At 35.7% G+C, this 26153-nt stretch overlaps 1 protein-coding gene and 1 long non-coding RNA gene across 3 annotated transcripts in view; one reads left to right on the top strand and one right to left on the bottom strand.

Annotated features, from left to right (window-relative positions):
- The window catches only part of LOC127858622 (meiotic recombination protein REC8 homolog), a 162436-nt gene that overhangs the window by 37105 nt on the left and 99178 nt on the right, over nucleotides 1–26153 (top strand). For both annotated transcript variants that reach the window (XM_052395827.1, XM_052395826.1), the window contains 2 exons: nucleotides 1012–1173; nucleotides 3111–3171. In XM_052395827.1, the coding sequence (XP_052251787.1) occupies nucleotides 1012–1173; nucleotides 3111–3171 (223 nt within the window). The remainder of the gene's footprint in view (nucleotides 1–1011; nucleotides 1174–3110; nucleotides 3172–26153) is intronic.
- On the bottom strand, nucleotides 19560–21493 carry LOC127858655 (uncharacterized). The gene is made up of 2 exons (XR_008039008.1): nucleotides 21366–21493; nucleotides 19560–21064 (listed from the first exon to the last, which is right to left on the bottom strand). It is a non-coding gene; the product is annotated as an uncharacterized LOC127858655 (long non-coding RNA).

Genomic DNA, 26153 nt, shown 5'->3' with positions numbered 1-26153 from the left:
ACTGTGCCCTCAAGACGTTTCCTTTTATCTGAATATATAATGCAATATTGTGACAAAAAAAACTTTGGGAGCATCATTCGTCTCCGACGGTTTCTTGCATTTAGTAAACATGACACATTTTGCCCAGTATGATTTACTTTGTTTTCCTGTAAAATTTTATTTTCTCCTTAAAACTCATTAGAGCTTAAAAATTTTCATCACAGCAAAGTTAAATGGACCTTTTCACAGATTTTGGCATGTATTAAAGTTTGTCATTAAATGCTTTATATTGATAAATGTAGACATTGGATCTGAAAAGCTCCAGTAAAAAAAAATTAAAAAATTAAGAATGAAAAGAAAGTAAACCTCAACTGGGCTGCAACCACTGACCTCTAGAATAAAAGTGTAACGCTTAGACCACTCGGCCATCTGTGCTCATCCAATGAATGATGAATTCTATACTTTATGTAAGCAATCCATTTTGTGTAACGACAAAATATAACGACAACAACAGAACTCTCATAATTATTCAATGGTCAAAAGATGCATATAATGCATATTTTAGAGCATGTTAAATGTTCGGTATTACTGTTTCCTCATAAATATGATAACTAGAGCTAAAATTTGCAAATCTGAAACATTCTTTATAAATTTAGTCAATTTACCAATATGTGAAAAGGTCTCTTTAAGATTACCAAAAACTATATTTCGTTCCTTTTCACACACAAAATCCTAGATTATTTGCCCTTCAACATATCTGAAAAAGCAGTGTGTGGGCCTGGGCTTTATGCATGTGCGTTAAGTATCCTCTCAGATTAGCCTGTGCAGTCTGCACAGGCTCATCAGGGAAAACACTATCTGCTTTTATGGAATTTCGTTTAAAGCGTGTCTTTTCTAAACAAAAATCCAGGCTAAGCTGAAAGTATTATCCCTTATGAGCCAATGAGGACTGCACAGGCTTATCTGGGATGATTCTTATTGCACATGCATAACACCCAGCTTTCCAATAAAGAGGCCCATTTGTTTCCATAGCGCCACTCTCTGGAGATGGACCTCTCAGAAATAAGACCTGGGGTCAGCCCCAGCCCTAGGAGACGCAGGAGACAGCTTGTGTTTGCTGACAAGGAAACCCAGATCTCTAAGGAAAAAATGAAGGAATTCCTCAACACCGGAGCAACGACGTGTGAACCTTTTGTAAGATAGCATTTTTAAGACTTTGGTTTGGTTGTAAATGATTATGCTTACCTGTTGATTATGTGTGATAATTTTGAAAGCTGGTGTTTTGGAATGGTAGATAACTCCTTTCTTTTACAACTTAAGTATTATATTTATGCCCACCTTCGAAGAAGAAAGGGAATATTGTTTTGCTGGATGTCAGTCTGTCTGTTGGTAGACCTGTTTGTTTCTGATCATTAAATTGTCAAGGGATTGACCGATTTGCTTGATACTTCACATATGCATTGGTATTAGGCAGTAGTTGACCCCTAGTGAAATAGGGCTCACTAGGTCAAAGGTCAAGGTCATAATAAGTTTGAAAATTGTTTCCGAACAATAACTTGTCAACAAATTGATCGATTGGCTTTATACTTCACATATGCTCTGGCCTTAGACAGTAGATGACCCCGATAGAAATTGAGGTCAAAGGTCACTGTCACAATAAGTGATAAAATTGTTACAGATTAATAACTTGTCAATGAATTTGCCAATTGGCTTTATACTTTCTATCTGCATTGGACTTGGACAATAGATGACCCAGGTGTCCTCCATTGAAATTTTAGTCACTAGATCAAAGGTCATGGTAACTGTCACAATAAGTGGGAAAATCCTTTCTGATCACTAACTCGTCAATGAATTGACTGATTGGCTTGATACTTCCCATGTGCATTGGCCTTTGACAGTAGATGACTCATATTGCAGTTGTGGTCACTATGTCAAAGGTAGAGGCATGGTCTCTGTCACAATAAGTGTTAAAATTGTGTATGCTCAATAACTCGTACACGTATTGACTGAATGGCTTGATATCGCACATGTGTATTGGCCTTGGACAGTAGATGACCATTTGAAATTGGGGTCACTAGGTCAAGGCCCTGTTAGGAGGGCATATGACGCCGATTTCGGAACTCTTGTTTCTATTTACTACTTTGAAGAACAAACACTAATTTAATTTATTTACCATTTGGGAAATGTAAACTTAAGTCGAAAAACGTTCATAATTCTTATGCACATCAATTTCATATACCTTGTGAAATTGGCACTGCTCAAAGTCCAGAAAAATTATTAATTAAATCTGCAGAATTTATCTGTCCCTGAATAGCAGAGTACACAGTCTAATCTTCTACAACTCTTCACACAATCATTAATCCCAGTTTTCCCATAACAAGACTCACATATAATCAGGCTCACATATAACAAGGCTCACATATAATCAGGCTCACATATAATCAGGCTCACATATAATCAGGCTCACATATAATCAGGCTCACATATAATCAGGCTCACATATAATCAGACTCTATATATAACAAGGCTCACATATAACAAGGCTCATATATAATCAGAATCACATATAATCAGGCTCACATATAATCAGGCTCACATATAATCCCCTGTCTATTCACCTTCTAATCTTGGACAACTCTTCACACATGCATTAATCCCAGTTTTCCCATAACAAGGGACACATATACTCACATATAATAAGGCTCACATATTACAAGGCTCACATATAATCAGGCTCACATATAATCAGGTTCACATATAATCAGGCTCACATATAACAAGGCTCACATATAACAAGGCTCACATATAATCAGGCTCACATATAACAAGGCTCACATACAATCAGGCTCACATATAATAAGGCTCACATTTAATCAGGCTCACATTTAATCAGGCTCACATATAACAAGGCTCACATATAACAAGGCTCACATATAATCAGGCTCACATATAATCAGGCTCACATATAACAATGCTCACATATAACCAGGCTCCCATATAATCAGACTCACATATAACCAGGCTCACATATAACCAGGCTCACATATAATCAGGCTCACATATAATCAGTCTCACATATAATCAGGCTCACATATAACAAGGCTCACATATAATCCCCTGTCTATTCACAGACCGTGAAGGACACCACAGGGATGGAGGCTCATGACCTGCTGATGATGCCTGGAGACAGAGGTGAGAGGACATTATTCACCTTTCCAGCTCTGATACACATTTTAAAGCATGTGCTGGGCAACAGATAAGGTTCATTTTATTAGCTCACCTGAGCGATAGCGCGGGGTGAGCTATTGTGATCACTCAGCGTCCGTCCGTCTGTCTGTCTGTAAACAATTTGTAAACATCTTCTTCTACTAAACCATTGAGCCAATTTCAACTAAATTTCATGTGGAGCATCCCAAGGTCATGGGACAAAAGAATTGTTAAAAAAAATTTGATCACATAACCAAGATGGCCGCCATGACCATATATGGTAAAAACCTTAAAAAATCTTCTTGTCAGAAACCGCTCATCAGATTTTCAAAAAATTTCACAGGGATGACCTTTGAAGGCTCCCCTGAAAAAGTTGTTCAAAGAAATTTGATTCGTCAAAAAACATGGCCGCAGGAGCTCGTTGAACTTTGCATGTTTATTCGTTTTTGCCTATTTTGTGAAAACTTTCAAAAATCTTCCACATTTTTTGTCCGATCCAAAAATCTTCCACATTTTTTGTCCGATCCTTTCCAAATTTGCACAGTGTCTTTATATCAATGAGGACACGAACCCTACAAAAATGAGCATTATTGGTCCATGAAGTACAGAATTACCTCCCCTTGAATTGAGAAAATGGTGTTTATGCAATAAAGTCCAAATTTTTCATCCAATTCTTTCCAAACTTGTTTATATATCAGATTAAAGAGAATAAAATTGGTTTTTCTTTCAGGAAAATCCATAAAGGATAAGTGTTATTAATCGTTGCTTAATTAATGAACAATGCGAATTATCGGTATTGATTTTTTTCCTGACATGCTGTCCCAGATATTAACCGCTTTCAGCTGTAGACTGTGCATCAATACATCGCCGTGTTATTGACCTGAAAAATTCATACGCAGTCGGCATTAACACCGGTCATCGAGACAAATTACTGATGTGAAAACAAATCGTACATCGTAGAGGATTAAATAAACAATTACATCTGATTAAAGATTAAAGATTGCTGCCGATTTAAATCAATTTGAGTACTTTTTGCGTATATTTGATGCCGAATGGGAAGCTGTGTTTAGACTTAAGTTGAGAAAAATGGCAACGAGATACTTGCCTGTTGGTAGCTAAAGAAACTTCAGCGTACAGTTTATAATGGGTGGCCATTCCCCGCTGTAGTCTACGGGCGGGTAGTGAACTGGTTGAGAAAAGTGGAAGCTTTGTGGAAAAGCGGTTTGAGAAGTTTGTAAGAAAACCCTGAATTATCAGTCTTGTGGGAAGAAGGCATTGCGTCTCCACGCAGAGGGCCCTTATCACATAAAGAATATAAGAACCATCAAGACCAACCAGGTAGGGTTTTTATTTTTTTAAACTAACACCCCGAATTTGGTCGTATTTTCTGTTGCTAAAGTTTACTGTTTAGGTTGTTTTGCATCAAAAATCGGCAAGATAGATCTAGCAAATTTGCCAATTTTTTTTTATTAATAACGTATGATTCATTGATTGTGAGCTTTTAAAACATTTTGACCTTTGAATAAAGCATAAATCAGGAAAAGAATTTTAACAGTAATTGAAAATACGATCAAATACGCCATTTTTGCTGACTGGGACAGGTCTTTTTTAGTTAAATAACATGTTTTATTGTCCCCAACATATTAGCCCAGCAGCAAGAAATGTTTGTTTTTTTTACTTTTTGTAAAACAAATATGGGCAACCTACCGTAATCCAAATTCGCCGACACCTTAATTCGACGATGTTCTATTTTTATCGATTAAATGGATGATTATTGTCTTGGAATCATTTCAAAGTAATACAGCCGAGTTTAAAATTATTATTTTGTGCTATTAAACATTCATTATTTCTTAAATTATTTGCTAAATATTGCTTCATGTAACCATTACATCGTCAAATTTGGGTCACACCAGGATACAATTATTTAGCATTCAAACAACGATTGGGATAAAAAATAGGGGAACCCATGCTGAAATTTTCAATTTTAACTGTTTAGCAGAAGCCACCATACCCAATTTTCTTAGGTGTATGTGGAGGCTTCTGGCAGCATGATTCTGTGAATATAAATGGTGACATTTGATTCTGCATTAATTAAACATGTATTATTGACTTTTTTAAAGTATGTGTGAAAAATATAATTTGTAACCACTGTTACAGGTTTTATCTGGTTCTTCAAAAGCAACACCTGCAGTCGAGTCCATGCCAGACAGAGGGTGCATGTGAATGAATTGCCTTTTGACTAACTTTGTGTTCTTTATCAAATACATGAAGATTTTTAAATATATGTGTATGTTGTTTTTTTAAGAAAATAGAATCACCAGAACAGGTACAGGCACCCTTTAAATGTGTCGAATCCAGGAGCTTCTGGGGGCCTCTGGCCTACTTGTCCCCTGGACCCACCGAGGGCCCTGCGGCCCCCTGGCCCCCAGCTTTAAGTTCAGGATTTTCAAAATATCCAACTTTGACCCCTGCAAATGCTTTGCTAAAACTTTGGCTACAGTTTCTAAAATTTGGCTACACAAAATTCCATTTGGCTAAAATGTTGGCCACAGAAATTTTTGGGCAAGAGGAGCCCTGTTTGGATTGCATTTGGGTCATCTGGGGTCAGCAACTAGGCACTAGGTCAAATAATAGAAAAACCTTGTGTAGACTATAGAGGTCACAGTTTTCATCAGATTTTATTGAAATATAGTCAGAATGTTTGTCTTGTTAAAATCTGGATTGGGATTGACTTTGGGTCATCTAGGGTCAAAAACTAGGTCAGATTAAAAAAACAAACTTTTGTAGACAGTAGAGGTCACAGTTTTCATTAAATCTTTATGAAATTTGGCCAGAATATTAATCTTGATGAAATCTGGGTTGGGATTGTATTAGGGTCATCTGGGGTCAAAAACTAGGTCAAATCATAGAAAAACTTTGTGAAGACAATAGAGGTCATAGTTTTCATATGATCTTAATGAAATATGGTCAGAATGTTTATCTTGATAATATCTGATTTTGGATCGTATATGGGTCATCTGGGGTCAAAAATTAGGTCACCGGGCAAATTCTAGTAAAACCTTGTGTAGATGAAAGAGTTCACAGTTTTCATCACGTCTTAATGAAATTTTGTCAGAATGTATTAATTAATGAAATTTGGCTTGGGATTGTATATGGGTCTAATAAAATTTAAGTTCATGAAGCAAGGTTAGTCAGGTGAGCGATTCAGGGCCATCATGGCCCTCTTGTTGTTTTAACGATTTGTATTTGACAGAAAACGAATAGAAATTAAAAATCAATTGTACAGAAAACAATTATGAAAATGGAAAACAAATTGATATTGATTCTGCGTCGTTTTATTTGTTCCGTTTTCCGCTGTACCGCGTTTAATTATAATTAGTGTATTGTAACCTTTATTGCGGCCGTAATATTTTCAGTTAGTTCATATAAACACCGTTTTGGGCCGGTGTCAATGTAAAAAGTTACTTCCGCCGAAATAAGTTCGGAAATAGGTTCTCTGTTAAACGCGGTCAGGTTAGGAAACTTTCATAAACGGCGTGCGCGCCCAATATTTTACAATTTGTTACGAGACCCAAACTGTCAGGAAAAGACATTGTGAAGAGTATACTATCACATTTAATAGCGAAGGTGACATTGTCTGAAATATTCGGCTCAAAACACCGCTGTGATTCCGTGTCTCAAAAACTGACAACATCGTGATTTCCACTGGCTTGTCATCAATTGAGAGGGTTGGGCAATGTGAGTATGATCTGAGACTGCAAGGCAGGAGTGTTGAAACTGGTTTAAACAAAATGACTCCATCATCCATTTGTCAATATGCAATTAGTACTAATATTTACAAACAACCATTGTATGTGTGAATATATAATTACTTAATTTGTATAAGAAATGCTGAGCATTATCAATATCCAAAAATGAAGTGCTAATCTGATCCAGAAATATATATACGTTTTGATCAAAATGGAAAAAACTAATTGACAAACAGTTTTGAGGGGAAAAAACTAATTGTTACAAAAAGCTTGCAGTGAAAACTAATTGACCCAAAATATTATCTGTTGCCCTGCATGTGTTGTCCCTTAGAAAATCAAATTAAATTTAGGACTTTTCTTTTTTATGTCCCCCACTATAGTAGTGGGGGACATATTGTTTTTGCCCTGTCTGTTGGTCTGTCTGTTGTTCTGTCTGTTTGCGCCAACTTTAACATTTTGCAATAACTTTTGCTATATTGAAGATAGCAACTTCATATTTGGCATGCATGTGTATCTCATAAAGCTGCACATTTTGAGTGGTGAAAGGTCAAGGTCAGAGGTCAAATATATGTGGCCAAAATTGCTTATTTTATGAAAACTTATGCAATATTGAAGATAGCAATTTGATATTTGGCATGCATGTGTATCTCATGGAGCTGCACATTTTGAGTGGTGAAAGGTCAAGGTCATCCTTCAAGGTCAGAGGTCAAATATATGTGGCCCAAATCGCTTATTTTATGAATACTTTTGCAATATTGAAGATAGCAACTTGATATTTGGCATGCATGTGTATCTCATGGAGCTGCACATTTTGAGTGGTGAAAGGTCAAGGTCATCCTTCACAAGGTCAAGGTCATCCTACAAGGTCAAACATCAGTTTGGGGGACATTGTGTTTCACAAACACATCTTGTTTTTCTTGTTGATTCATGTTTTAAAGCAGGGTTTGCACAGGGCTTGAAAAGTGCTTGAAAACAAGTCCTAGGCTTAAAAAGCCCTTGAACAAAGGTTGGCCTTGAAAAAGTGCTTGAAAAGTGCTTATTTCATGTAAAAAAGCCTTGAAAATGTTTATTTCTGTTCAAAATTACTTTTATCATCGCTTTAATTATAAACTTAAATCGTTCTTAAGGGACATATTACGAAAATTTATCATAAATTCCTTCGCGCAAAAAGTTGAGTACGAACTATCAGTTTCGTACACTATTGAGTACGAATGGTTATGTGTCCACGTCACAGATTATGTGTACTACGTTAGACTGGTTCTCCATTGTGATAAATTTTCGCGAGGGAAAACGCAGCGATGAGGAAGTGTCGTTTCAAACCAGGGTGGTTAACTGAATATTACTGGGTACAGAAAACAAAGGACATTCGAAAAGCACATTGTCGGGTCTGTATGAAGACCATTGGTGTCGGGGGATGGGGGAAAGCGCTTTGAAAAGCCACGAGAAAGAGGAAACCCACAAAGAAAACATGAAATTGAGAAGCAATGCGTTTGTTTGTAATACTTAAAAAAGTAAATACATACAGTAATTCAACCAGTTTAGAATCATCCGGCAAAAACGTTTATTCTTTTGACCACAATAATTTCTTTCGGAATTTAGTGTCAATGTGAGAAGACGTAAAAATAAAGGGTAACATTTAATTTGTATGATAACAGGTTAGGCCAGACGGCATATGCAGTTTTTTGTAAAAAATAGCCAATTAAAGTTCACCCTTCGGAAAATTATTAAAAATCATTCAACTTACAGAATTAGTATTTCAAAACATTGTCATAGCATTTGTTTTCAATCAGCAAAAAGTTTATTTGAAAATAATAAAGCCTTCTATATCCATATGCACATAACTCATTCAATCAGTTCCGGTTAACTTTTTGCTGCATTTTATCACCCCATAAGCTTTTTACAAAAGATTTCTTGCTAAAACTTTGTTAATTTATTCCTTTACCTAATGTATGTCTTAGACACTTATCATTTTGTTTTAATTGGGGCATTATGGAAAATTAAATACAAATTAATCGGAACTGCTGATAATCCGGAACTGGTTGACAAACTGTATGTGAGACTCATTGAGTTAAGGATGGAAAACATGTATTCAATAACTAGAAATAACATGTATGCGTTATTGTGGAATAAGTTTAATTTGTTTGAGCAAATGCATGATGTTTACTGTGTTAAACTTGCTTGAAAATGCATTTTTTTAAGGAAACTAACGAACAGTTCTCGGCCTTGAAAATGAAAATTTGGCCTTGAAAAGTGCTTGAATGTAGGTTTGAGATTTCTGTTTGAACCATGTAAAGGCTTCATTGCCAGCCCTTATGTACTGATGAACATAAGACCTGCACAGACTGTGAGTTACTCGGAGGCTGTTCTGGTTTTATGCTGGTTGCATTTTGCCGTTTCACATTGCTTCTGATGGAGATTCATGTAATGTCCAGCCGTCATTCATAATTATGCTTACCTTCGGTTAACCTTGCCAACACCAATCAGCATCCAGCGTTTCAGACGCAGCGTGTATGGCATGGCCTAGGTGCATTCTCTAGTATTACACTGGACTGTATGTATCTCTGAGTGTGTGTGTTAAATAAATCTATAAACAAACTCCGTTTGCAGATCTATATCTTAACCATCCCTATAGGGGTCTGAAACACAACAATTCTAACAATAACATCCCTGGATTTAATTTAACAATTAAGGTTTAAAAAATAAATAAATATGCATACAAATGCTTGAACAAAATTCTGATGTGATCTTGCATCCCGATGCAGTCAGATAAATGTAATAAATGGAAGCATTTTATTGAAGTTGAAAATTTGGATTCCCTACTTCTTTTGACAGCACTGTTACTTTTGACCACCAGAGTCTTGTGGAACACAATTTGGATTTAAAATACTTATTTTAAGCCTAGCATTACAAAAAAGCTTGCATATGGGTTCAGATATTTGTCATTAATGGAATGTGTGTTTGTATGACCCCACTGAGTGGGATACATTGGTCCTCTATATGACCATCCCGAAGCGTGTGTTTTGAACTCCTCTTCAACTTCTGTTTTGATTGCACTCAAATAGTTTGCAGTTTATTATCCCACGCCATAGGCTGAGGGATATTGTTTTGGCGTTGTCCGTCCGGCCAACACTTTTGTGTTCAGGGCCATATCTTGAAAGTGCTTTGACAGATTTCATTGAAACTTGGTATGAGTATATATATGGATAAGAGGATGATGCACGCCAAATGGCATTGTACACCATCAAATATTAACAGAGTCATGGCCTTTTGTATTTTTTAAAAATGCTTTTTTTTGTGTCCGGAGCCATATCTTGTGTCCAGAAGTATAATGACGGAAGAAATCAATACAACAAATTTGCTTGTTAACCTTAATCTTGAGATAATCTTAAAGAAAGGACTGCCAATATTTTTGCTGAATTATTGCCCTTTGAGTATTTTTCCACTCTGTAATATTAAGTCACCTAAGTTTGTGTTTTCAACTCCAGTTTAACTAACTTTTATTGTGATAAAACGTTTGCAGTTGAATAATTCAATGTGTAGATTTAGGGATAATTTTTTGCGTTGCTGTTTAACCCAATTTTACACTTTAGCTCACCTTTGTAATTGTCTTATTAAGTTTGAATAATAATATCCAGTCAGAAACTGTTTGATATAGACACCATGCAATCTACAGTTATCACATTTATATTAATAGGATTTTATTTTTTGAAGTATAGGGTATGACAATTGATACAATGCGTTTTGCAATGATGTTAACTGTTTTTATGCCCCCATTTCGAAGAAAAGGGGGTATATAGTTTTCGCACTGTCCGTTGGTCGGTCGGTCGGTCACACTTCGTGTCCGCTCTCTAATTCAAATAGTTTTCATCCAATTTTTACCAAACTTGGTCAGAAGTTGTATCCAGACAATACCTAGGTCAAGTTCGAATATGGGTCATGCTGGGTCAAAAACTAGGTCACGGGGTCACTTAGTGCATTTCAAGGATTTAGCATGGTGTCCGCTCTCTAATTGAAGTAGTTTTCATCTGATCTTTACTAAACTTGGTCAGAAGTTGTATCAAGACAATTTCTAGGTCAAGTTCGAATATGGGTCATGCCGGGTTAAAAACTAGGTCACTGGGTCACTTAGTGCATTTCAAGGATTTAGCATGGTGTCGCTCTCTAATTGAAGTAGTTTTCATCTGATCTTTACTAAACTTGGTAAGAAGTTGTATTAAGACAATATCTAGGTCAAGTTCGAATATGGGTCATGCCAGGTCTAAAACTAGGTCACGGGGTCACTTAATGCATTTCAAGGATTAAGCATGTTGTCCGCTCTCTAGTTTATGTGACTTTCTGATTTATTTTGATATTCTAAGACATTTTTATGACCTCAAAGGAGGGCATATAGTGATCGGACTGTCCGTTTGTCTCTCCGTCCGTCTGTCCGTCAAACTTTGCGTTTAGATTTCGAAAAATGCTCATAACTTCTATGTCGCTTCAGATAGCAATTTCATATTTGGCATGCATGTGTATATGGACAAGGCCTTTCCATACGCACACAAATTTTTACCCCTGTGACCTTGACCTTGAACTTAGGGTCCGCGTTTAGGTTCGAAATCTGCGTTTAGGATTTGAAAAAAGCTGATAACTTCTACCAAGCGTTTACACAGTTATATTTATTGTAGTGACAAAGTTACAGTTGGGGGCATCTGTGTCCTGTGGACACATTTCGTGTTTCAGCATGAAACAGTTTTATCTTAAATGAGAAAGCTTGAGTGATAGAACAGTTTAACACTCAACTCTCACCATCAATACAGTTTGTGTGCCGCTTTATATTAAGATGATTGTCAGTGCCAGAGTTTGCACTTAAAGGATCATAAAAGTATTGTTTTTCTCGATCCTGATATTCATTTTGACCAAAATACTTTTAATTGTTTTCAAATTGAACATGAAACATGTAAAAGTATAGTTTTAAACAAGCTGTTGTTCCAGAAGTAGAATCCTGACCTCGTTTGAATGGTTTGAATTCAAACCCGCAAGGTATCAAGGTCAGTTTGAAGTCAGTAACAGGTTCCTTAAATAATATAAATTCTATCATGTTAACTTAAGAAGAAGGGGAATTGTATTTTAACCAGAAATATCTTAAATGAAAATATTTGGCAATATAATTGTGGTATCATTGGAGAATGTTTTTCGGGTTAATCCGGAATTCTTTTTTTGCAATGCCGCCGAGTCCATTTGTCCAAATTGCGTAAATCCATTGAGAAATTTGGGAGGAGGGGGGGGGGGGGGGGGGGGGGAAGGCAACCTATAAATGGCGCCTGCAAGTTCAAGATACTCAATAAAAAACCGCCTGCCTGCAATGTATTATTATTAACAAGACCTGCGGTTTGTAAAGTTTACAGCTGTTGGACTGCGGGAAGTCTCCTTTGATACCACTGCCAGATTTGGAATTGCAATAAAGCTATCAATAGAAATTCATCATATCTTTTTAAAATCAACCAATAAAAAAATCGCTGACCAATTTTTTAACGGTGTTTGATTTTAATCCAAGACACCTCTGACCTGTATAGTTTACTGGGAAATCTCTTTGTAATCCGAAACACACTTCCGAGTTTTTCTGTTAACTCTTCGTTCGAAAATTCTAGCTTCAAATAAACCATCCTCATGCCTCATGAATTTGATGTTGACCTTTTGTTCTGACAAGAAGCGCGTGAAATTTATGCTGCAATTTATAATGAAGCATACGCATGAAAAGCGTGCTGTATTGATTTTTGGATAAAAACTCTTTAGCACAGGGACTATTGAGGTCTGTTGATTTCGGTTAAAAGTTTTGTTGTTCTTTTAAACAGAATGATATTGCAATTAATATCAAGATGGGCTTGATACTTAACATGTGCATGGGCAGTAAATGACCATTATTGACTTTGAGGTCAAGGTCACTGTCACAATAAGTGTGAACATTGTTTCCGATCAATAACTCCTCATTAAATTGACCTGTCCGCTTTTGGCCTCGGACAATAGATGACCCCTATTGAAATTAGGGTCACAAGGTTAAAGGTCAAGATCGCTGTCACAATAAGTGTGAAAATCATTTCCAATCAATAACTTGTCAACAAATTGACCGATTTGCTTGATACTTCACATGTTTACTGGCCTTGGACACTAGATGACCACAATTGAAATTGGGGACACTAGGTCAAGGTCACTGTCACAATAAGAGTGAACATGGTTTCTGATCAATAACTCGTCAATGAATTGACTGATTGGCTTGATACTTCACATGTGACTTGGCCATGGACACCTGCCTCTGAATGAACCAGGTTTGCGTCAGAAGACTTTATCATCAATGAAATGTTGCTATAAAAAAAAGCCTTTAATCATCATCTGACAACTATGCACTGGACTCAGTATTTGATACACAATCCCCAATTCTAAAAGTCAGAATTTTGTAAATGTGCAATTGATAAGCTGTACTGGTAATTTGTTTTGCTGTCTTCATTTCACACCAAAATTGGTTACATACTACTTAAAGAGTTGTATTAGCTTATGGCTCCAAGGCATTGAAGATGCAAACGATTGTAAATAAATTATGTGTGAATAACTATCAAGGAATGATTTCAGTGGTTTTGTGGCAGTTTGTATGGGTTGCTATTTCTACCACACTTATCAGTCCTTACAGTGTCAAATTTCAGTTTTTTATCGTACTTTCGCTTATATTCGGTCTTTGCGGGTAATTTATCAATCATAATCATTTTGGCGCTTGCATAGTAAGAAACGTTAAAATTCAAGCCTCCCGGGGAACGAGTGCTGAGCGAGCTTGTCGAGTCGTCACAGAAGAACAACTGACTTGTGTATTGGTTCGCAAATTTAGCCCAATATATACGATTTTACGTTGCTATCCAGTATACACATCTCTCTCTATTGCGGATTATACCAATGATAGTCGATGTATCGGGATTGAGCACGTCTGTTTTTACACACGTCCAAGATAGCGGCAAGCAGACGAGAAATTGCGATTAACAGCGAAAATAATAAATACCATTCAAACAAACAACGGATATCATATGGTCATTGGGGAATAATGTAATGCGTGTGTCAATTAACGCAAAATACTACGTTTGAGATAAAAATAAAAATAAATATTTATCAGAAATTTGCGCAGTGAATGTGCGTCACGGAAACAAGTGTTAGAAAATTGGAGTTCAGTCTACTCACAAAGTTAAATCATGTATAATAAGATGAGTATCGTTCGAAAATGGAAAGAGACAAACATGATTTGATTTATATGTTAGTGGATCTGTGTATACTCAGATTCATATGCATATTCTGCTTTATTATGTTTGTTACGCTGTACAGTTGAATGAAATAGCATTGAACTGAGGTTGTCAAGTGCAAGATATTGAAAGGTAAACAAATAAAATATATTATTTTAACTCCATCAAATACATTATTAACACAACAAGAACACTATAGGGTGTTTGTCAATAATTGTTTATGTTTTCCCCTTATGATATTTAATTTTTAAAAATACTGAATTAAATTAACAGCTACTCTTAAAGAGCTTATGAGCAAATGGTGTATTTAAGAATCTATAGATTATTGCAAGTTTAATACAACATGTATGCATGTGGATGGATATTAACTAAATATTGTCGTCATTGTAAGAAGACATTAAAGCAGCACTTTATAATATAAAAATGCTGTCAAACATGCAATTAAAAACAATTTTAATTATGTTACTTATACATGGTTTATCGCGCTATTTTTTCCGATTTCATGGTTAATCGCGCTAATTTTTCCAATCCAAATGGCACAGGCTGTAACAAATAAAAGCAAATAAAATCACTTAACAGATTAAATGGTTAGCAAGTAAATTCATCTAATGCTTTATGTACCGTTAAACTGATATGTGACCCAGTCATGGTTTTTTAATGCTCAAAATGATTGAAAGGTTAAAACTACTGACAACAGCCCAAAACTACTGAGAGATGCCCTACATACTACTGAGAAGCAATCGGTAGGGTAAACAGGTCTGAGACTGATGATGGCAACCTGATGCAATACTCGCAGAAATTGTGAATGCTTAATATTGTCAAAAGTCCTTTATTTTTAAATTTAAAGCATGTTTTTCAAAATACTATTTAATTAATGACTTAAAACTCTAAATGCTTTAATACATACTCAAATGACTATAATTAAATTTTTAATCCAACTCACTTTTATGAATTTTAATGTTTACATTTAATGTAACGCTATCAAATTGTAGCTTCATATAAACAATGCACATGTATTTCATGTTCATCCTTTGTCCCAATAAAAAGCGCACAAAAATTATGCCACTAATATGTAAAACATCACGTTACCACATGGATAGTGTGCAGGGGTTTTTTTTACTAAGAAAGTGACGCCAATATTCTACCCCTAAAAATACCATTTCCCCTCCAAAAATATAATTTTTCACCAAAATATAATATTTTACCCTCAAAGAAATGTTTTTTTTCTTTTGGGAAGTCGACACTTATCCAATTTGTACCATGTACAACGATCTCGCTCTCTCTCTCCTTCTCCCGACGAACACTAAAATCTGGGAATCCCAGTGATTCTATATATAGCTCTTAAATTACGTCATGGAAACCGGGAAACTAATCGTATTAATCATGTGACTATTTTACTGGATTCCGGTCTTGCGCGAGAAGGGTGTTTCGTCAATTAATAACCGGAAACCAGTCGAATTTTCATCCGGGTTATGTGAAAGCCAAGATATAAACGTTAAAGCAGAAAAAGTCTCACAATTGGCGTTCATACACGAACAAAATAAAACGTACGGACTCGGAAAATATTAATTGGGTTGACACATTTTTTAAGAATGAATCATCAAAAACCGTTGAAACCTAGCAGGATTCGGAGGTACATGTAATCAACATCGATTAATACTGTCGGATTTTTGTGAAAGTGAAAGTAGACAATCGGCAGCTGCCGCACCTTTCCCTTCCAATACTGTAGCAGATCTAGATCGTCAACCCATTCATCATGAAATTGAAATCATAATATCGACATCGTTCCCCGGCCCCAGATGAAAACATTTCCAATTATTAGATCTACACCTGCAACTTTATTTAGGACTTTGACTTTAATATCATACTTGTTCATGTGTTTAAGAACAAAAAGGTCAGAGACATGCCGCTTTTTCTATAAAAAAACCTGAAGTCTGTAGGTGAGTTATAGACATTGAAATGAACAGTTTTTATTTTTTCCCCAAATATGTCTCTTTAGCGCTTGATTTTCCCCTATTACCCAGCGTCCAGCGTCTTCCCCTTTTTCTAAAAAAAACCCCCTGGTGTGGGTGTATAGTTTCGGGTAAAATTTTCGTTGTTCATTTTAGCTTAAGCATATCGCAAATGATTTTGAATAGACGTTTCCTCAAATTAATTTCAAATCAAACATGCTGTATCTTAACCGTTACGATCTTTTCAATGATTCATCATTGAAGCAGTTATTGTACTGTAATAATACAGTATTGAGTACCATAAACAGAACATCCGGACAAAACTGGATGAAGTGTTGGATGTTGTGATAATACGCTCAGCAGGTATACCTATTGTGAAGACTGCAATGTTTTGACAAAAGGGTTTTTAATGTGCATATGGAACTTTGCTCCAATTTTTTGGGGAATAGGGAATCTTTATTTTGATATTAAGGAAAATGGTTTCATTTGTTAATGGTGCTGTTTTGCAGTACCAACTTTATATAGAAGAAAAACACTGTCCTTTATTACTTTTGTTTAATTTTCAAATGATGCTCAGTCTCCAGACATATAATTAAGAAAGTGATTAGCGTTTATATCATATTAAAATTCAGTTCATATCTTGACTATTTGCTGAGAATTTTCTAAGTTGAGTTGTAATTAGGTCATCCTGCAAAGATAGCTTAGCAGAGAGTAAAGTTGAGATGTACTTTCTTGCTGATATGGTTGGACAGTGAGCAGTGTTAAAAAAACGAATACAATTAATTAAGAGTATAAAACTGCGAAAAATACCTGTCACGGTATGGACGTTGTCATTTTTGACTATCACGTGACTAAGTATTAATAAAATGGATATACCTGGTAATGTTTATCTTAACAATATCTAGGCCAAGTTTCAATCCGAGTCAGATGTGCTCTGACTGGGTCAACACATTTTTGTTAGAAAACCTATATATCCATTCTATAAACAACATTTGTGCCTAAATCATGGTCAGAATATTAATCTTAAGGACCATGTTTGATTTACCCTTTACCACTCAGATACGTATTTTGATGACTTTGTAGACCCTCAGATACTGGAAATGGGGGCTAAATTATAGGAGTCACTTTGTCTGTCTGTCTGTCGGTCTGTCTGTCCTGAAAATATCATCTGATCTTCACCAAACTTGGTCAGAAGTTGTATCTAGATGATGTCGAGGTCAAGTTTAAATATGGATCATGCCTTGTCAAAAACTAGGTCACGGGGTCACTTAGTGCGTTTTAAACAGAAAGTTTGTCCAGGCCATAACTATGTCATTTATCGTTAGATTTTTAAATGACTTGGTACAATTGTTCACCATCATGGAACGGTGTGTTGTGTGAAAAAATTACGTAAATATTTCAAAGGTCAAGGTCACACTTTTTAGTTCAAAGGTAAAATGCTTGTCCGGGCCATAACTTTGTCGTTTATAGTGAGATTTTTAAATCATTTGGCACATTTGTTCACCATCATTGGACGGTGTGTCGCGCGAAAGAACTACGTTGATATTTCCACGGTCAAGGTCACACTTTGAGTTCAAAGGTAAAAAATGGCCATAACTTAGCTTGTCCGGGCCATAGCTATGTTGTTCATTGTGAGATTTTAAAATCATTTAGCACATTTGTTCACCATCATTGGACGGTGTGTCGCGCTTAAGAAGTACGTCAATCGCTCAAAGGTCAAGGTCACGCTATGAGTTCAAAGGTCAAAAATGGCCATAAATGAGCTTGTCCAGGCAATAACTTTGTCGTTCATTGTGAGATTTTAAAATCATTTCGCACATTTGTTCACCATCATTGGACGGTGTGTTGCGCGAAAGATTACGTCGATATCTGCAAGGTCAAGGTCACAATTTGAGTTCAAAAGTCAAAAATGGCAATAAATGAGCTTTCCCGGGCCATAACAATGTCGTTCATCGTGAGATTTTAAAATAATTTGGCACATTTCTTTACCATCATTGGACAGTAGTTCACGCAAAAGAATTACATCGATATCTCCAAGGTCAAGGTCACGCTTTGAGTTCAAAGGTAAAAAATGGCCATACATGAGCTTGTCCGGGCAATAACTATGTCGTTCATTGCGAGATTTTATAAGCATTTGGCTGATTTGTTCACTATCATTGGACGGTGTGTCGCGCGAAGGAATTACGTCGATATCTCCAAGGTTAAGGTCACACTGAGTTCAAATGTCAAAAATGGCCATAAATGAGCTTGTCCGAGCCATAACTATATCGTTCATTGTGAGATTTTAAAATCATTTAGCACATTTGTTCAACATCATTGGACAGTGTGCCGCTTAAAAGAATTACGTCGATATTTCCAAGGTCAAGATCACACTGAGTTCAAAGGTAAAAAATGGCCAAAAATGAGCTTGTCCAGGCCATAACTATGTCGTTCATTGTGAAATTTTAAAATCATTCGTTCACCATCATTGGACGGTGTGTCACACGAAAGAATAATGTCCATATCTCCAAAGTCAAGGTCACACTTTGAGTTCAGAGGTAAAATATGGCCATAAAAAATCTTGTCCGGGCCATTACTATGTCATTCATTGTGAGATTTTAAAATGACTGTACTTTTATTTTGTTCACAGCCATTGGATGGATAGTCATCAAAAGAATTCAAGAGTTCAAAGGTCAAAATGGCCATAAATGATAATGGCATAATAATTCTTAAAAACTTGCCATAAATTAGCTTCTCTTGTTTTGTGAAGACAGCATGCAAAATAGTCTGTGTTAATGCAGCATGTGGGGGTATACGTCACGTCTGTGACAAAGCTCTAGTTTTAATTAAAGACCTTTCTTACTGTATTCAAGTTTTGAAAGGCTTCATTCCCAATCTATAGATACTAATGAGCACCTAACAGCATAAAACCGGAACAAACTGAGTTACTCGCAGGCTCTTCTGGTTTTATGCTGGTTGCAAAAGCCATTTTCACTTTGCTTCTGAGTGGCCATTTTCACTTTGCTTCTGAGTGGGAAAAGTTTTAAGAGTGGTCTAAAACTTGGTCATCAAGTCAAGTCTTTGACAATAGTGCAAATTGAACTTAGGTAAGCATTTTAGGACCATCATGGGCCTCTTGTTGGATATAAATATTAAGAACAGATCTTCTTGGCATTGACTAGATTGTGATTGTTTTCTTTTATAATCTGTTTTGATACTAAGTTAAATTATCTCTGTTGTAAGGTTGACTATTCACTGAATAGTACGAGCTTTCCTACTCAATAATCACAATCTTACCCCTGTTAAGCAGGCAGTGAAGTGACATGGTCACAGATGCTGCCTCAGGAAGGTCGCTGCTTAAGGCAGTTGACCACTTTTATGGTTGGTTTGTTGATGGTATCATTCTTATTCAAAGAAACAAAACACGAAAAGCAGACACTGATGATTTTTAATATCTTAATTAATTACATGTACATTTGTATTTTATACTTACATTCGCATGTAGTTGATAAACTGTATGATATATCATCATTAGCTGAGCAAACCTACTTAAATTTTCACAACAAATCACACCAACAGCATTTTCATTCAAACAACCACAGGCTAAGCACAGCTCATCTTAAAGGGGCCTTTTCACATATTTTGGCATGTTTTCAAGTTTGTCATTTAATGCTTTGTATTGATAAATGTAAATGTAAAAATTTTAAATTTTAAAAGCTCCAGTAAAAAATCAAAAATAAAATTTAAAAAAGGGGAAAAAAAGTAGCCCGCATCAGGGCTCCAACCAGTGACCCCCGGAATCCTGAAGTAAAAACGCATAAGCCAACTGAGCTATCCTGCCAAGCATACAAAGATGCGTTTTTTATACGTTATATAAGCAATCTTCGTAGTTTCACAAATTTAAACGACAACAACAGAACTCTCCAAATTATTCAATCGTTTCGCGTTGCAAAGCTTTATAATTTTTAGGGTTTTTTTAATCGTCAAAAGATGCATATAATGGCTATATTAGACCATGGCAAATGTTCAGTAATACTGTTTCCTCACAAATATCATAACTCAACCGAAAATTTGCGAATCTGAAAAAACATTTTTCAATTTTGTCAATTTACCAAACCGTGAAAAGATCCCTTTAAACACAAGTCAAATGTTTTATCACATAGACATCATTCTAAATATAAACAAGAGTTCCGCGGTCGGAGATGACCGCATTGAAGCCGGATTTTTGATTTAAATGACAGGAAAGTACCTTTCGTGTTTTTGTCAATGCAATACTTAAATTACTGAAATATTGTTCAAAGGTCAAAATGAAATGTAAGTAGTTTTCAAGGCATGAGCAAACCTTGTGTTATGTTTTGAATGACCTTGAAATGACCAGTGGTCATCTAAGTGTGCTTGCAAACCTTCATGTCAAGTTTGAAGACTCTATGTCCAAGCATACCAAAGTTATAACAATTTTAACATTTTAACATTTAAGGTCACAGTGACCTTGACCTTCAAATGAATGACATTGAAATGACCAGTGGTCATCTTCTAGTACTGGCCAATCTTTATTTCAAGTTTGAAGACTCTAGGTACAAGCATACCAAAGTTATAACATGAAATAAGAACTTTAACATTTTTACATTCAAGGTCACAGTGACCTTGACCTTCAAATGAATGACCTTGAAATGTCCAGTGGTTACTTACTAGTTCTGGCCAACCTTCATGTCAAGTTTCAAGACTCTAGGTCCAAGCATACCAAAGTTATAACAACTTTAACATTTTTACATTCAAGGTCACAGTGACCTTGACCTTCAAATGAATGACCTTGAAATGTCCAGTGGTTACTTACTAGTTCTGGCCAACCTTCATGTCAAGTTTCAAGACTCTAGGTCCAAGCATACCAAAGTTATAACAACTTTAACATTTTTATATTGAAGGTCACAGTGACCTTCACCTTCAAATGAATGACCTTGAAATGACCAGTGGTCATCTGTTAATCCTGGCCAACCTTCATGTCAAGTTTGAAGACTCTAGGTCCAAGCATACCAAAGTTATACCATGAAATAAGAACTTTAACATTTTTACATTCAAGGTCACAGTGACCTTGACCTTCAAATGAATGACCTTGAAATGACCAGTGGTTACTAACTAGTTATGGCCAACCTTCATGTCAAGTTTCAAGACTCTAGGTCCAAGCATACCAAAGTTATAACAACTTTAACATTTTTTATATTGAAGGTCACAGTGACCTTGACCTTCAAATTAATGACCTTGAAATGACCAGTGGTCATCTGTTAATCCTGGCCAACCTTCATGTCAAGTTTGAAGACTCTAGGTCCAAGCATACCAAAGTTATACCATGAAATAAGAACTTTAACATTTTCGAGCACGCCGCCACCCCGCCCGCCCGCCCGACAACATCAATCTATAAGCCGAGATTTTTTCGAAAAAAATCCGGCTAATAATAGCAAACTTAGCACAACTCTTAAATATAACTCAAATGTTTGAAACCACTTAAAATCATTATTCATTAAATCAATGAGAAATTAATTGAAGAAATTATTAAACTCTTAACAAATTTTATTTTTCAGATTGTCATGTAATTATCACAGTAAACAAACCTCAATGACCCAGTGCTCCAGATAAAATGCGTAAAGGCGTAAAAACAAAATTAATTTCTTAAATAACGATTTAGATTTAAAATCTTTGCGTAAAGTTACGCATTGAAAAAATAAAACACGAATTCGAAATTTTCAAAAGTGCGTAAAACTTCCAGTAGCAAACTATATACGGTAAACATTTCATCCCGGTTCTGACTCGTTTAGGCGCTCAATTAAAACTACAACTTAAAGTCAACGTCACTCAAGCGTTTGCTGTGAGGAAGAGCCACACCTAAGAACGGTCGAAAGGCCAAATGGTCTCAATTCCGTTCTCCTAGTATTGCAGTCATTACTGTTTATTATACCTTTTTGATTACGCTTATCATAATTGTTATATACAAGTAATATACTGTATACCTATTCAAAATGTCATTAAAATTAAATGTTAAATATAGTTTTTGATACATTGTATGACTTTAACGGCAACCAAAAGGCCATTATGACCAAAGCCGAAGTGTCAGTGACCGTTTTACATCAAAAATCAAAATAGCTGGAGAAGGAAAGCCAGGCTTTTCCAAGACTATAAACCAAAATGTTGAATTGTTGATATATCAAAAACAATGAATAAAAAATATTTGGTAATATATTTTTAAGAATTAATTTTATAAATAGGGGGTAAAATAAGAATTATTTTTGAAAATAGGGAGTATTAATAAGAATTTGACCAAATTCTTATCTGGAGCTCTGCAATGATCTGGTATTAGTTTTTATGCTCCCCCAAAATTTATTTTGGGGAGAGCATATAGTCGCCACTTCGTCTGTCTGTGCGTGTGTGTGTCCGTCGGACTTTGCTTGTTCCTAATAACTTAAGTTTGGATAGAGGTATTCAGCGATTTTTGTGTGTGTCCAATTCAGAAAAAGTATTTGTACTGGTCCAATCGGGAAAAAGTAGCGCATAAAAACAAAAAATTGGGAATAGGAAATTCCCTTCATGAAATAGGTTATTTTTGGTCTTGTTACTTTAAATGGTACATGTACTTAATTGCAAGTACCCATTTATATGTTGTTTAAAAGCATACCAAAATGAGCATTTTGTACTAAAGAAGTTTACCGGAAAAGAACAAAATCTAAACACAATCAAGAACTTGTTTTGTTTTTCAACTCTCACAAACAACTGTCTCCCTCTTCCATTTCTTTTAAAATTTTCAATAATTTTCTACTTCTAGGCACAACAGAATTTAATCTGCTTTAGAAATAAACTGGGTACTCTCATATCCGAGTTTTATCTTCTTCTTGAAATAAGTTTATTGTCCCCTACCGGTTTCAACAGAGGGGACTAATGGTTTGTGCTCTGTTTGTCTGTCTGTCTGTCAGTCCGTCACACCTCTGGATCCTGGGATAACTTTAAAAGTTTTTCATATTTGTTCATGAAACTTACATGGATAGATGGCAATATGGACATTATGCACGTCATTTCATTTCGTTCCTACGTCAAAAATTCTGGTTTCTATGGCAACAAATAAAAAACAATCTGACAATGGTGGAGCTGGTAGGGGACATATATTGCGTGGCAATAGTCTGTTTATATTGTTACGATTCTTTCCAATATGTTTACTAAAACTACTTCAGCACTAAAAAAAAAATAAACTTCACGCTAAAATGGTAAGATTTTAATCACCAAGATATCGTGTCTTGATTGAATATGCCATGAAAAACAAAATCATATTCAACAGGGATAAGAATTATTAAGAAAATGTTCAAATTCGTCTTTTATTTATTACTGCAGAAATTGTTATTGATTGCCTGCTTACTATAACAGTATTCAACTTCAAATTTTGGATTTCTGGTTCACTGAAAATGGTAAATTATATCTGTTTAAAAGTGTCAGAAATTGGGATTAGAAAAGCCATTGTCACTAAAAAATGTATATGTAGTTTAACACTTCATGTCTCTTAAATTTAAGTTGGCAATTTGGATATCTATGGCTATGTATGTTTGAAGACTCTGATATGCAGGTGATCTTGGATTCAAGATACGGCCTTCTATTGGGTTCAAAACTTTTAATATGGCTTTAAAATTTTATTTTATTTCAAATCGTATCTTAAGCACAGTTTTATATTATTATTTTTTTTGATTTGTCATTTGGAAAATGATAATTGTTAGATATCATACTTACATAAATGTACATTTAAACAATACTGGACTCACTGACTCAGACAATATTAATCAGCAATTAACATGCACATTATCAACATTGAAATAATATTTATTCGCAACAAGATATTGCCAAGCAATATGGTCCCCTACAGGCTCCACCATTGTCAGAAATTCCACCATTGTCAGATTTTTTATTTTTTTTATATATTTGTTGCCATAGCAACCAGAATTTTTGACGTAGGAACAAAATGAAATAACGTGCCTAATGTCCATATTGCCATCTATCCATGTTTTAAGTTTCATGAACAAATATTAAGAACTTGTAAAGTTATAGCAGGATCCAGAAAAGTGTGATGGACAGACTGACAGACAGACAGACTGACGGAGCGCAAACCATAAGTCCCCTCCGGTGAAATCGGTAGGGGACAATAATACCTCAAACAATATCATTTAAAACGCTCTTCTGAAATTTTGGTACAATCTTTTCGAACTAAATTTGTTTAAATCTAAATAGTAATTTTTTGCACATAATACCGTATTTATCCTAATAAACGCTCCCGCCCTAATAAACGCGCCCCTAGCGTACTATAAAATGAAGGAGTGATCAAAATAATAGCACCCCCCCCCCCATTTCTTGGCTGCTAAGGGGTAAAGTAATTGCATTTTATTGATGGAAAATTCGTTTTTTATCAACAAGGTAATTGGCAATTGAGTGTTAAGATCAAATGTCGCGGGGGCCGTTTGCCATAAGGCGAACACTGCGAATCACCGCGGACACATAATATGAAATGCGGTGTTCATCGTGTTCGCTAAAAATAAAATAATTGAACATAAACGCATGGTAATGATCCATTTCACGTTAAAGTGATAATGAATAAATAAAGCATTTTTTTCTTATTATGGCAAGTCGGTACAAATTTGCAGAAAGAATCTACTGAGTGTTCGAATGTTATAGGTGTCATATGGTGTCTAAAAAATTAACAAACGATTACGAACTATCACAATAGAATTCAGTTAAATCCGGTTTTTCGCGCTTTCACGGTGTCTAGTTTTCACGAAGTGCAACAAACAAAACGCCCACATGCTCAACACTCTGCGATAGTAACAGCTTGACGTCATCGGCTTACAGTGCGTGACACCCATGGCAACGTCTTTTCACATTTAATTTTAAAAAAAATCTTTTAAACTTAGCATAATAATTACCTTGCAATCAAATTCCAGATAAAAAACAACAAAAACCAGTTAAATACACAATTCTTTGACAATCACAACAGCATTACTATATGACATCAATTAAACCTATCCCTCTTCAAGTGGTTATTTACATTAACACCTGTCAATGGTGTCGGCAGACATCAAAGATCTTTGATGTTTCGGTTTTATTTCTAGGAGTTACAACTGTAAATTTATAACACAGTCAGCAAGTGACAATTTCAATTGGTATTAAATTAACACTACATTATCGGGAGCATGCATGAACTGTTAGATACAGCATTAATGCATTAGCTCCATAGAGGATGCTGTGTGAAAACTATCAGGGATTTTACTGCAGTAGTTTGTATTGTGTGTGAGGAAATAATGTGTGTTTGCTGGAATTTAAATGGGGGTTACTTCACGGGTATTGTTTGTTTATGGATTGACTTGAAAATCAGGTCGAAATTAATTTCGCCTAACTCTTTGTTGTTAAAAAGGGCAATTGCATTGATTAACACCATAAGAGCAAATAGTATTGATAATCTTAATGCTTTATTTACGTTTCCAACTTTACGTAATGTTAGAATTTAATTACGCATACATGTGCACATAATATCTACATGTACATGTAGTATATGATTTTCTTTTGTACATTTGCATTTAAAACGCGTGAATGACCCTCGCAGATAGGTTTTTACGGAGGCCGCGCAGCATCGTGGTGATCATGGGTGTTTCCGTTAACGAAAGCATGCAATCGCGGCAATTTCGGGTGTTCGATAAACACCGAGATCAGTAGCGTGTCCGCCCCCCAGCGAAATGTCACCCATCGGGAAAAGTCAACACTGCGGACAGGCGATTTTGTTTATGTACGCGGTGTCTGTACTGTAGTGTTCTGGTAAAACTGATTGTGATATGTTTAAGATTGCTCAATGAACTTTGAACTTTTGCAAATACCGGTAAACGCATTTTAGGTGTTGGCTCATATTATACCTAAAGGGGGGTGAAATAAACGAGCCCCCTTTGTGATTTGCATCTCGCCCGGGCGCGTTTATTAGGATAAATACGGTATGTGAGCACATCTCAATTGTAATT

This window comes from Dreissena polymorpha, chromosome 14 (assembly GCF_020536995.1).
Source record: "Dreissena polymorpha isolate Duluth1 chromosome 14, UMN_Dpol_1.0, whole genome shotgun sequence".
In the NCBI taxonomy this organism is placed as follows: Eukaryota; Metazoa; Mollusca; class Bivalvia; order Myida; family Dreissenidae; genus Dreissena; species Dreissena polymorpha.
The sequence above is the reverse complement of the archived record's forward strand: the minus strand, read 5'-3'. Positions and strand labels throughout refer to the sequence as shown.